Below are 14,853 nucleotides of genomic sequence, written 5' to 3' on the forward strand. Positions count from 1 at the left end.
TCTTCCTCAGGAGACTGTCTGTGATTTTACAAACTGACCCCTCTGCCTAAGGCCTGAATGTGAGTGACTTTATCCTGTGTCACACTCGATGCAGTATGATTAATATTTCTCTGTGACATCATCCATCTATGGAGGTGGACCTGTTTAGCTTTGGCTTATGTCCATTGGTTGTCCTCGGGAGTGACACCAGATTGCATCACAATCTGCTTTAGCCACCACTCCGACCTTGGGGTAGGTAGGTAGGTCCATTGGAGCAACTTTCACAATGTTTATTTATTTTATTATTTTTTTTATTACTATTCTAATTTATTACTATTATTATACCGGTCTCCCAGCATTATGGAGCCGCATTTGCTTCCACCAAGGCAGGACTCGAACCTGGGTCTATCAGGCTGGTAGTCCAGTGTCGTAACCACTGGGCCATCGCACCCCTTTATTATTATTATTACTAGCTATAAAGTGCAAGGAAGCCTGAGGCTTACGCTGCACCAGTTTAAAAAAAATTCAGAATTACCCTGGGGGGGGGGGAGAGAGAGAGAGAGAGAGAGAGAGAGAGAGAGTGCACACTACCATTTGGGTTTTAAAATGTGTTTCCAATATATGAAATATTAAACAAAATAGTTTCATTATTATGTGATATATTAGCCTTCCATGTCATGCCTATACATAGATTCTTCTGTAAAATTTTGCTTCGTATATTCTTCTGTAAATTTTGCTTTGCATTCATAACTAAAATTTCTGGGATAGGGGTGGATAAATATGGTGGAAGAGAGGAAATATATATAATTGAAAAACAGATTATCCAAAATTGTTTTATATTTAACTCAAGTTTCAGTGTTTTTTTATAATTTATATCCTTTTGTAATATCACTGAACTACAAGTAAGCCCAGGGGCTCACATCTGGTGAGTATAGGCTTCGCACACACCCAGGGTCCTGAGCTGGACATCATCATTACCCCCACGGACTCCATCTCGTGAGATGGGCTTGGCATACCCAGGGTCCTGAGCTGAATATCATCATTCTTCTCTTTCTTGGTGATTCCTTTCTACTTCTGACTCTCTCTCTCTCTCTCTCTCTTTCTCTCTCTCTCTCTCTCTCTCTCTCTCTCTCTCTCTCTCTCTCAGGGTAACTTGTGAATTTTTTTTGGCTGGTGCAGCATAAGCCTCAGGCTTCCTTGCACCATATGGCTAATAACAATAATAATTTTTCTCTTTAGTGGTGATTCCCTTTTACTTCTGACTGTTGTTCTCTCTCTCTCAGGGTAACTCAGAATTTTTTTTTGGCAGGTACAGCATAAGCCTCACGCTTCCTTGCACCATATGGCTAATAATAATAATAACTCCTAGCCAAAGCAAATTCACTATAATGCAGTTCAGATTTCAACAAATTAAAAATCAAAATTCTAAAAAATATCTTATGTAAAAATATCTAGTAATGAATCGCAAACAAGCGATTACTAGATGGAGACAATGGACACTACTCTTCACAGATTAATGTTATTAGCAGAGTCCCACAGGGTTTTGGCTGGAACCAATAATGTTTTCTGTATTTATTAATCAAAACGATGAAAGTATATCTGGCTTAACCACAGATGATACAAAGGTTGGCAGAGTGGTTAATGACAGTAAGGAAGGCATGCTGCTGCAAGATCTAGGATAATTAGACAGATGGTCTGAGAAATAGCAACTGAAGTTTAGTATTGACAAATGCAAGGAACTGCATATGGGTAGCAGTAATTCCAGAGTAACATACCAACTGTGTGGTACTACAGTCAGGGTAGTAGAAAATGAAAAGGATCTGGGGTAATTGTGCAGTCAGATATGAAGTTCACAAACAGCACATACATGCTGCCAGGACAGCTCATGGGGTTTTGTCAATGATATACAAGAATTTTGCTAGCAAAGGATAAGGAGGTGATTATCCCATTGTATAAGGCAATGGTCAGGCTACAGGTCTGGAGGCCTCATTTTAGGAAGGATGCAGGACTGCTGTAATGGATACAGAGAAGGGCAATGAGACTGGTGAGGGGAACAAAAGGGTGTTCTTACCAAGAAAGCCTTCAGTTCTTCAAATTGCAGTATCTGGTGAGTAGGCACCTGTGAGGTGTTTGAGGTGTTTAAGGCCTTGAATGGATTGATGGCATTCTTCCTCTTGCTGAGACTACAAACATGAGGGGGGGGCATAAATTCAAAATGAGGAAAGATGGTTGCAAGACAGATGTGTGGAAGTTTGCTTGCAGCCTACGGATGGTTGATTGTTGGACTGCCACCTGTTGTTGTGGAAGTGAGTAATTTGAATAAATTGAAAGCAGAACAAAAACTATGAGGGGATGGATTTGATTTTTTTTTTTTTTTTGGCTACTGCTCTACAAACTTGCTTTCTTGCCTCATTTGCCACTACCAATACTTATTAAATATTAAATAAAAAATAATTTTGTTAACCCTATTATCATAACAACCACAAATAATACTGAAAGCCAGTGAAAACTGTTTAAATCAATAAAGAAATGGATGAATGATACTCCTGAAGAGATGTTGCCAGGATACATGGAATTTTTATGGAGGCAACAAGAAATGAGAGAGAGAGAGAAAAAAAAAGATATAATTTTTAACCATTCAACAAGGAATAGAAACATAACAAATAAATTCTGGTTTTTTTTTTTTTTCTTTGCTTTTCACCTTAACAAAAATATCAAAAGAAATTTCTTGTATCCTGGCAACATCTCTTCAGGAGTATCAATCATCCATTTTTTTATTGATTTAAACAGTTTTCACTCATGTGTTCATAATTTTAAAAACAGAAAGGGAATGTAAACAAAATTATGAATACATGAGTAGTATAGAAAATGTAGGTTCTAGGACAATGTACACTTTTACGAATGCAAAAATTCAATACATCTTTAAAACACTCCATTTTTCCTTAAAATCATTCATTTTCGTAAAGTAAACTACAAAATTCAAAAAATTATTTACATTTTTAACAAAATATAGAACTTTAAAAAGCTGAATAACCTCTCTACCTTACATATGGGAGCTGTACTGTTGCAAGTGAACACGATATAACTAATAAAATAGACTTATTTTTTTCACAATTTCATACAAAATTAATCACGGGAAAACATGTTCTAATGATTACAAAACTTCTAGAAAAATTGTCAGGCACAAGCAATTGGAGCTGATTTTTGAATGAAAAAACAACTTCAGTTGCAATTACAAACTCCATACTACTTAGAATTTTTTCTACTATGGCTCAAGGGGATACCTCCACACAGAGGAATAAAAGTTAAAAGGTAGGATTTCTCTTATGCGGTTGGCAAATTGTTTTTAACACATCAGTAATTTCTTCTGTTTTCTCAATTGTGGTTCCTACTAAAATTAATTGTATATAACTGCCTATGGTGGCACCTAGACAAGTGTCCCTCTCCAACATATATTCTCTATTAAATGGAATCTAAAAAACAGGCCACTCTGCCACCAGGTGGGAAAAACACTCACAGAGGATATTTGCCAACTGGTTCTCCATCCCTAGGCTCATTAGAGCCCAGGGATGGGGAACCAGGCAGCAAACATTACTACTGCTGAAGAGCACAGTGGGCTGCAAAAATTTGGCATGAAACATGACAGTAACATGTGTATAAGGAACAGAAGATCCAAGCTAGGAAGAATGTAGATATGTTCGAATGGGTGCAAAGAAGGGCAACGAGATTGGTGCCTTCAAAAGGGTGCTTTTACCAAGATAAGCTTCAGTTCTGCAAATTGCAGTGTTTGGAGAATAGGTAATTGTAAGACGATCTTATTAAGGCGTTTAAGGCTTTGGATGGATTGAGTAAATTCAATACTGATGGCAATCTTCCTCTTGTTCAGACTACCACATATGAGTGGGGGCATAAATTCAAACTGAGGAAGGATGACTGCAGAACAAAGGTGCACAGGTTTCTTCAGCCAGTGGGTGATTGATTATTGAAACAAACTTAGCATTAGCATTAGTAGAGGCATTTGATGCAAGAAAGCAAGCTTATGCAGCATCAGCCAAAAAAAAAAAAAAAAAAAACCACTTCCACTTCACCCCTCTGTTCGTTCAAAATACCTGTCCAGCTGAGCCTTAAACTTATTTAGGCTATCAACTTCCACAACAAGGGATGGAAGTCTGTTCCACCAACCAACCACCCGATGGCTAAAGGCAAATTTCCACACGTCTATCCTACATCTGACTTTCCTCAATTTGAATTTATGCCCTCTCAGGTGATTATTCTGAGCGAGAGGAAGAATCCCATCAGCATTGAGCATGCTCAAACCATTCAAGGCTTTATACACCTCTATCAGATCACCTCGCTGGTGCCTAGTCTCCAGACTGTAATTTGCAAAACTTAAGCTTTCTTCGTAAGAGCACCCCTTTGTTCCATTCACTAATCTTGTTGCCCTTCTCTGTACTCGTTCCAGCAGCTCTACATCCTTCTTGAAATGAGGCCTCCAGACCTGTATACAGTACTCTAGGTGTGGCCTGACCATTGCCTTATACAAGGGAATAATCACCTCCTTATCCCTGCTAGAAAAATTCCTATATATCATTGACAATACACCATAAGCTACTCTTGCAGCCTGTCTGCACTGCTCAGAGAACTTCATATCTGCCTGCACAACCACCCCCAGGTCCCTTTCATTCTCTACCACTGTCAGTGTAGTACTACAGAGTTGATACGTTGCTCTGGGGTTGCTGTTTCCCATATGTAGTACTTTACATTTGTCAATGTTAAACTTCATTTGCCACCTCTCAGCCCATCTGCTCAACCTTTCCAGATCCTGTTGCAGCAGCATAGTGTCAGTAGTGTCCTTGACAACCCTGCCAACCTTTGTATCGTCTGCAAACTTGGACATTAAGCTTGATATACCATCATCAATATCATTTATATATACAGAAAACAATAATGGATCCAACACTGAGCCCTGAGGGACTCCACTAATAACATTAGTCCACGACAAGCAGTGTCCATTGATTACCACTCTCTGTCTTCTCCCCCTCAGCCACCCCTTTATCCACAGCAGCAATTTGCCTCCAATGTCACACTGATCCAATTTGTGCAGCAGTCTTCCATGTGCAACAGTATCAAAAGCCTTTCTAAGATCCAAGTATATAATATCAAAGTTATTCCCTGCATCCAGTTCCTTTGTGACTGCATCATAGTATCCAATCAAATTGGTCAGGCAAGACTTCCCCTTAACAAAACCATGCTGTGTCCAAGCTATAACTGAAGTCTTGTCTAAATGATCCTGCAGTGCTTCTTTAACTAGTGCCTCCATTAATTTTCCTGGAACAGAAGTTAAACTCACAGGTGTTTTATTACTTGTGTCAGCCTTTGATCCTCCTTTGTGAATTGGGGTCACATTTGCACATCTCCAGTCTGTGGGTACCTCCCCTGAGTCCAAGGAAGCTCTCATAATTATGGCTAAGGGTTTGGTTACTTCCTCTGCTGCCTCCTTTAATATAACTGGATAGATACAATCCACCCCGGGTGCCTTTCTTGTGTTTATCTTCAACAAATTCTCCTCCACTTTACTCTCAGTTATTACAAGATTCTCTAGCTTACTGCTAGAGTTGAATACACCTCTGGCATTCCCCTCGCTGAATAACTCCTCATGTGTGAATGTCGAAGCAAATTATTCATTTAGTTTGTTAGCTACCTGAGCAGGATCATCAACAGTTGACCCATCAATATCAAGTGGACCAATCTGATTCATCCCCTTCCTTCTAGAGTTTACATAAGTAAAGAACTCTTTGCTGTTTTTCTTTGCATCCCTTGCCAAGGATTTCTCGTAATCTGCCTTCGCCTGCCCAACCTCCTTTGGAAGGTGGTTACAGATCAAATTGTATCTATCATAGGCTTCTGTGTCATGTATTAATTTGTATGTATCCCATGCATGTTTCTTCTCTGCTATATGCCTCATTAGTTCATCTGACATCCATTTAGGCCTAAACCTGGAACAATATTTCTTAGTTGGTATGTAAAGCCTAGTAGCTTCCAAGATAAGTTCTTTGAATGCTTCCCATTTTGCATTTGCTGTTGGTAACATCATAAGATCATCAGTTGGTCCCACTGTATAGAATTTAAATACTGTCTCAGTCCATCGTAGTCGCCTTTACGAAAGCAATAACCCTTCCCTTTACCCCTAATGGTAGTTACCTCTTTGAGTAAATCCCACTTCAGCACACTGTGATCACTGCCACCTAGTGGTTCATTTATCTGCAGATTCTTAATGCATGAAGAATCACTGCTGATAATCAAATCAAGAGTATTCCTCCCTCTAGTTGCTTCCCGAACATGCTGATGTAGAAAACAATCATCCAATAAATCCAGAAAAGCCTTGCTAGTGTGTGAGTGACCAACCCCCAAATTCCAGTCAATATCTGGGAAATTAAAATCTCCCATTATAAGACTCTCTGATTTACTGGCCCACTCTATTTCCCTGTACAGTTTGTTATTAGCATTAGCATTTTAGCATTAGTAGAGGCATTTGATGCAAGAAAGCAAGCTTATGCAGCATCAGCCAAAAAAAAAAAAAAAAAAAAAACCCACTTCCACTTCACCCCTGTGTTCGTTCAAAATACCTGTCCAGCTGAGCCTTAAACTTATTTAGGCTATCAACCTCCACCACAAGGGATGGAAGTCTGTTCCACCAACCAACCACCCGCTGGCTAAAGGCAAATTTCCGCATGTCTATCCTACATCTGTCTTTCCTCAATTTGAATTTATGCCCTCTCAGGTGATTTTTCTGAGCTAGAGGAAGAATCCCATCAGCATTGAGCATGCTCAAACCATTCAAGGCTTTATACACCTCTATCAGATCACCGCGCTGGTGCCTAGTCTCCAGACACTGTAATTTGCAAAACTTAAGCCTTTCTTCGTAAGAGCACCCCTTTGTTCCATTCACTAATCTCGTTGCCCTTCTCTGTACTCGTTCCAGCAGCTCTACATCCTTCTTGAAATGAGGCCTCCAGACCTGTATACAGTACTCTAGGTGTGGCCTGACCATCGCCTTATACAATGGAATAATCACCTCCTTATCCCTGCTGGAAAAATTCCTGTATATCATTGACAATACTCCATGAGCTACTCTTGCAGCCCGTCTGCACTGCTCAGAGAACTTCATATCTGCCTGCACAACCACCCTCAAGTCCCTTTCATTCTCTACCACTGTCAGTGTAGTACCACAGAGTTGATACGTTGCTCTGGGGTTGTTGTTCCCCATGTGTAGTACTTTACATTTGTCAATGTTAAACTTCATTTGCCACCTCTCAGCCCATCTGCTCAACCTATCCAGATCCTGCTGCAGCAGCATAGTGTCAGTAGTGTCCTTGACAACCCTGCCAACCTTTGTATCGTCTGCAAACTTGGACATTAAGCCTGATATACCATCATCAATATCATTTATAAATACAGAAAACAATAATGGACCCAACACTGAGCCCTGAGGGACTCCACTAATAACATCAGTCCACGATGAGCAGTGTCCATTGATTACCACTCTCTGTCTTCTCCCCCTCAACCACCCCTTTATCCATAGCAGCAATTTGCCTCCAATGTCACACTGCTCCAATTTGTGTAGCAGTCTTCCATGTGCAACAGTATCAAAAGCCTTTCTAAGATCCAAGAATATAATATCAAAGTTATTCCCTGCATCCAGTTCTTTTGTGACTGCATCATAGTATCCAATCAAGTTGGTCAGGCAAGACTTCCCCTTAACAAAACCATGCTGTGTCTGAGCTATAACTGAAGTCTTGTCTAAATGATCCTGCAGTGCTTCTTTAACCAGTGCCTCCATTAATTTTCCTGGAACAGAAGTTAAGCTCACAGGTCTATAATTACTTGTGTCAGCCTTTGATCCTCCTTTGTGAATTGGGGTCACATTTGCACATTTCCAGTCTATGGGTACCTCCCCTGAGTCCAAGGAAGCTCTCATAATTATGGCTAAGGGTTTGCTTACTTCCTTTGCTGCCTCCTTTAATATAACTGGATAGATCCCATCCACCCCGGGTGCCTTTCTTGTGTTTATCTTCAACAGTTTCTCCTCCACTTTACTCCCAGTTATTTCAAGATTCTGTAGCTTACTGCTAGAGTTGAATACACCTCTGGCATTCCCCTCGCTGAATAACTCCTCATGTGTGAATGTCGATGCAAAATATTCATTTAGTTTGTTAGCTACCTGAGCAGGATCATCAACAGTTGACCCATCAGTATCAAGTGGACCAATCTGATTCATCCCCTTCCTTCTAGAGTTTACATAAGTAAAGAACTCTTTGCTGTTTTATTATACTCATCAGAGTCATTAGGCCTATAGCACAATCCTACTCTCAATTTTGATCTCCCAATGCTTATGTCACACCAAACTGACTCGACACTGCACTGTCCAGCGATGTCCACTGGCTTCACTTCCTTGGATTTTATGTATTTCTTTTTCATAAGAAATACATAAAATCCAAGATTCAAATTACTGGAGGGGATGGACATGCCAAGCAAAATGTTTTTTTTTTTTTTTTTTTTTTTTGGCTGATGCTTTATAAGCTTGCTTTCTTGCATCATTTGCCCTTATTAATGCTAATACTAAAACAGTGAAGTGTTATGTTGGAAATCTTACTGTAATTTGTTTACTGAAAAAAAAAAAATAAATAATAATAATAATAATAATAATAAATGAAGAAAATGACTATTTCAAAGACAAAGAACTTCTTGTGATTTAAGAGAATCAAAAGAAATACTTTGCTTTTCTCTATTTTCTTATCCTCCCTAAATTACGGGAGGTTCATCACTTGCTGTTTAGAGAAATCTGGTAAGATGGTTGCTGGCTGCTGGATAGACATGCAGAAGTTTCCTTTGGCCAGTGGGTGGTTGGCTGTTGGAACAAACTAGACAAACTATTGGTGAGGATAGAGAGGTGATGTAGAAAGTTTATTTTATTTTATTTTTTTTGGCTGATGCTCTATAAGCTTGTTTTCTTGGATCATTTGCTACTACTAATACTAAAATTAATACAGCATGTTCAACTTTCTCACTTTAAAACAGATCCAATCAAAATTAAAAAGTTGCATATTGCTTGTAAATTTTTAACAATGGCTGAAGGGAAATACCTTGCATAGAGGAACAAAAGTTAACAACCATGTATTCGCTTATGCAGATGGTAAAATTTTCACATATCAGTTTTCCGTTACCTGCAGTGGTCCTCAAAAATTTGGTATGAAACACAGCCATAACTTATGCTGAGGGGAAAAACCACCTTCAACAACAAGAATGAAACAAGCCTGATTTTTACATGTAAAACAGCTTCAAAGTAAAATAAAAAAAACGATGCACTGCTTGAAGATTTTTAACAATGTTAAAGCTAGGTATCCTCACATACCACTGTAAAGAACTGACACATTGATTCTATACTGTGATACATCAATTCATTATAAAAAAAAATGAGTTCCAACAGCAGATAAAATTCAGTTTCAGTTGGTCATTATATGTGGTAATTTATTGAAGGCCTTCAGTATATAAAAAGAAACATTATTTACTGAATAATAATATCAGCCTATAAAATTACATGAAAAAATGTTTTTTTTGTTGGCCAACTATAATTTGATAGAAGGGGCAGAACAACGCTAGCACCTCTCTCCAATGAGCACACAATGGGAAGATAACCTGCCATCAAATGCATCGTCATTTATTCAGATTTTACTAGATTTTCGAGTGCATTATTTCAGCTTTTTCATTCTGAAAATCAAATCTATAAACACAAGCTTGTATTTAGTCCTGTACTGAAGTTTATATCCCCTTGTATGGTAGCAAAATAATAAATAAATAAATGCACTGAAGAATTACAAGTTGTTAAACACAGCATACTTTAATTTTAGCCAGTTTGAAAATTTTTATTTGGTAGTAAATTCTATAAATGGAACAACAATATCAAAAATCACTAACCTTGATATAAAATGCTTTGTGTACCAAACTGATGGAAAGCCATTTTTTAACACAGTTCGATATTGGCGGTTTAAATCTCTCCCTGTTAAACAGCAACGATAGTTTCCTACCACAACACCATCTGGATTCAGCATTGGAATTATTTTAAAAATGAACTGTGAACGAAGCATCTGAAAGCACAAATAATCAAAATAATCACATTCTACATTTATACACGTATTACTATATGCACACATTGGCATGCTATGCTGCATTAAAAAATACAGTTAGTCCACAACTAAGTCCTGCATTAAAAAATACAACAAATCATATTAAAAAAATATATATATCATTGTGTTATGAAAGAAAGAATTAACATATATTATAAATTAGCCAACCCAGCTGAGAGAACTTATTATTGTAACCTGTTCTTTATGATAAAATGAAAAACAATTTGGCTAAAGAAAAGGAAAGAGGCCTACCCTCTCAAATAATTGTCTTGATTTTGTACAGGGCGATTCACTACCAGTGCGACAAACTTGCAGGAGGTGTAGGGGCACAAAGACGAATCGGAATCACATAGCATTGCAGGGTCCGAAATGCCTTTGTCATGTGGTAGAGGACGTTGAACAGGAGATCGCGTGAACAGCGATCCCGCTGGAAGACAGCATTTGCGAACCAGTTCCTGAGACAGTAGGATGGACGAGTATTCAAACATTGAACTGGCCGACATGCACTTCGTGTATGGAGCTGTGGACTGTAATGGGCGCGCCGCTCTGCGCTTGTACCAGGAACGTTTCCCGCACAGGCGTGCTCCTCATCAGACGATTTTCGCACGTGTGCACAGAAGCTTACGTGAGACTGGTTGTTTCACAAGAGGTACCATGAATCGAGAGCGAACGACGAGGACGCCAGACAATGAGGAGAATGTCCTACGTCTTGCAGAAGGCAATCCGAGTACGAGTACTCGAGCGATAGGCCAACGATTGGGTATTTCCCAATCCACTGTATGGAGAATACTGTCAACAAACCAAATGAGTTCATACCCTCTGCAACGCGTCCAATCATTGGAGCCTGCGGATTATCCACTCCGGAGGACTTTTGCTACTTGGTTTCTTCAACAGAAACGGTTCGCAAATGCTGACTTCCAGCAGGATCGCTGTTCACGTGACCTCCCGTTCAACGTCCTCTACCGCATGACGAAGGCATTTCGGACCCTGCAATGCTATGTGATTCCGATTCGTCTTTGTGCCCCCTACACCTCCTGCAAGTTTGTCGCACTGGTAGTGAATCACCCTGTATGTAAAAAGGATATTAAGATCAATGTGATCAGGTTATTGTACACTCACTGGCCACAGAATTAGAAACCTTTATTCAATATCCAGTAGGGCCAGAAACCTTTATTCAATATCCTTTTGCCCAAATTACAGCCCATACACATCATGGCATGGATTCTACTAAGTGTTCAAGGAAGCCTAACTTAATATTTGACCATTTTTCCATTAGGATATTCATCAGCTGCTGTATTCTGGTTGGCAGACAACCAGTGAAGCTCAAGTGCCCTTTCCAACATATCCCAGATATTCTCAGTTGAATTTAGATCTGGAGAATTAGGTGGCTAGGGTAAATGTTGAAAGTTGTAGGAATGTTCCTGAGTCATTCAGATATAACTTTTGCATGGTTGATAGTGCTATTGTTGTCTTGAAAGAATCCATCACAATCCGAGTAAGAATGAAGCATTATGGGGTGAAGTTAGTCAGATACAACAGAAGGATATTCATTGCAGGTAACACAACCTTATGGTATAACACAACCTTCTAATGGTATGAGCAGACCCAGTCTGTGCCAACGTAATATACCCAGTATCATGATAAAACTTACAACTGCTTGAGTGGCGGACACAAGACAGTCTGGATGGGGCCCTCACAAGGTTCACGCCACACCATTTTCACCCTACCATTAGTCAAAAGAGAGTGTAAATCGAGACTCATCAGACCACATGATCTTTTTCCACTGTTCCACAGTCCAGTCTTGGCATTGGCTGCACTATTCCAGTCAAATCTTTTGATTTTTTAAAAACGTTTTTAGATATAACAATTGACAGATTTTTCAACTCCTGCTGCACAGTTCCATTGGAAATGAGTCTTTCTTTGCCTAAATTAAAATATTCAGTCATTTTAATGTAGGCAAATTAAAATGACTGCACACTGGACCTTCTATTCTGATGCACAATTTCCCATTAAATTCATGCACTCTCATTCTTGGAGTACCGATTTTCTGCAACAATTCTTTGCAAAATTTGCAATAAATAAATTAAAAAATAAATTATATTGCATTCTCCTTTTGTCTTCCATTCATTTATACTTCTGAGATGGTTGTTTTTAACACATCAGTAATTTCCTCTGTTTTCTCAATTGTGGTTCCTACTAAAAGTGCTCCAAAAATATCTTTCTGAAAATTAGAAAGATCGCCTGTCTTCCCCCATGACTAGATCAACTAAGAAGCCCCAGGAAAACATGTTTTCCTGGGGCTTCTTAGTTGATACTATGAAACTTATGAAAATATGTAAAAATTTACATTTGCATATCATACATTAAATTATCTGTTGATGCCAACTGCAAAACATTTCTAATTTTTGACAAATGAGTGTATATAATGCCTAGTACCGAAAATATATATGACTCTGTATAGATATTCATTGCAGGTAGATATTCTGTATAGAATATCACATATTCTATTTCCTATCTTGATCATGTAAGGACATGCTTAGCTATAACTGATAAGTACCACATCTTAAATTATTCCATGGATAACATTTAATTCACTATAAAAAGAAAAAATAAAATTAATTTTTTTAAAATGTATCAAATTTCAATGCTTCTTCTTAGTACCTTGCACAGATTTAATTTTGATTTCTGTCTAAAATTAATCCCAATTTTGATCTCTCAACAGAATCATGCAGATGATAGAAACAGAGACTATAACAATTCAGTTTATCAAGTTATTGCAGATAAGCATTAGATATGCTTGACAATTGTACAAAAATAAATTATACTTTTTAACATGTAAAATAGTGCCTTTTTTAATTTTTATATTTAAGTTGTCATAATGGATTAAACTTGCCAGTCAAGGGAATGACAGCTTCTGAGTTAGATTACTTATATAACTGAGCCAAAACCCTCACTTAATATAACTTCCAATTTTTAGCCAAGTATTTAGTATAGAAATCTACATCAAGTGAAACTACATCGGGGAGTTTATTAATCTTAACTTAAATCAGTTATATAAAAACTCAAAAGGGTATAAAGACACATAAGTGTTGAAGTAGCATAAAACTCAGATATAGAACTAACAATATTTCTGATAACTTTCAATGACAATTATAATAAACTCATTGTTTTGCACAGAAAGAGTTAGTGACCACAAGGCTTATTAATATCAAAGCACTGTTAGGTGGGATTGGAAAACTGCTAGCTTATGGGATACACAGACTAACAGAAGCTGCAAGCAGAGTTGAAAATTATTCTTGCACAGCTTCTGTTGGAAGAGCAGCAGCCTTGAAAACAAGGTGCTGTGCTGAGAATTTCGAGGAATATTGAGTCATCATGAAACAAGTAAATACATGGGCTGTGTTCGGGTAACTAAGAGTAAGAACAGGGATTATGTATACTTGCATGTACACCAATGTTAGGAGCATTGCAAACAGATTTGATGAATTTAAAGTGCTGGTCAAGACATCAAATGCAGACATTGTTGGGATATCAGAGACATGATGTAACTCAGATATAAGGGATGCAAAATTTGAATATGGGAGTAACAGTAATAGATGCATGTGATGAAAGAAAGCAAGTGTATGAGCTTATGTAGCATCAACCAAAAAAAAAAAAAAAAAATTCACACAACCATTCCCTCTAAAAGTTTGTCCAATTCTTCCTTGAATTTATTTAAACTATCTACTTCCACAATGACAGATGGAAGTTTCTTCCAGCAATTAACCACCCGCTGACTAAAGGCAAATTTCCACACATCTATTCTACAAATGTCTTTCCTCAGTTTGAATTTATGCCTTGTTAGGTTCGTAATCTGAGCAAGTGGAAGAATCCCATCAAAATTCAGCATGCTCAACCTATTCAAGACCTTTTACACCTCAATCAGATCACCTCGCAGGTGCCTAGTCTCCAGCCACTACAATTTGCAGAACTTAAGCCTTTCTTGGTAAGAGGAAACCTTCGTCCCCCTCGCCAATCTTGCTGCCCTTCTCTGTACATGCTGAAACAAATCTACATCCTTCCTAAAATGAGACCTCCAGACCTGTATGCTATACTCGAAGGCTCAATGGCCTGATCATTGCCTAATACAAAGGGATAATCATCTCCTTTTTCCTGCTAGCAAAATTCCTGCATATCATTGACAAAACCACATGACCTGCTCTGGAAGCCTGTCTGCATTGCTCAGAACTTCATACCTGACTGCACAATCACTCCCAGGTCTTTTTCATTTTCTACTACCCTAAGTGTACTACCACACAGTTGGTACGTTTCTCTGGGGTTACTTCTACCCATATGCATTTGTCAATGTTAAACTTTAGTTGCTACGTCTCAGCCCATTTGCCCAAAATTTTCTAGATCCTGTTACAGTAGCACACTGCCATTAACAACCCTCCAATCATTGTATCATCTGCAAACTTCAGCACTAAGCCTGATATACTTTCATCAATATCATTGATAAATATACACAACAAGATTGGTCCCAATATTGAACTCTGTGAGACTCCACTAATAACATTAGTCCATGAGTACAATGTATACAGAAAGAACAGACAGGATAGAAGGAGAGCAGAGGTTATGCTTAGTTAAAAGGTATATAAGATCTAGAGCAGTGCATCCAGCTGACATGGGTGGTCAGTACAACGTTGAGTGA

The 14,853-nt window shown here is 38.4% G+C and overlaps 1 protein-coding gene across 1 annotated transcript in view; it reads right to left on the reverse strand.

Annotated features, from left to right (window-relative positions):
• Positions 1-14,853, reverse strand: part of LOC150077305 (cytosolic carboxypeptidase 2-like) — a 208,585-nt gene that overhangs the window by 98,953 nt on the left and 94,779 nt on the right. The window contains 1 exon segment of the mRNA XM_090385851.1: positions 9,955-10,124. Coding sequence (XP_090241977.1) covers positions 9,955-10,124 — 170 coding nt within the window.

This window comes from Mastigoproctus giganteus, chromosome 12, assembly GCF_048544385.1.
Source record: "Mastigoproctus giganteus isolate SK-2022 chromosome 12, ASM4854438v1, whole genome shotgun sequence".
NCBI lineage: Eukaryota > Metazoa > Arthropoda > Arachnida > Uropygi > Thelyphonidae > Mastigoproctus > Mastigoproctus giganteus.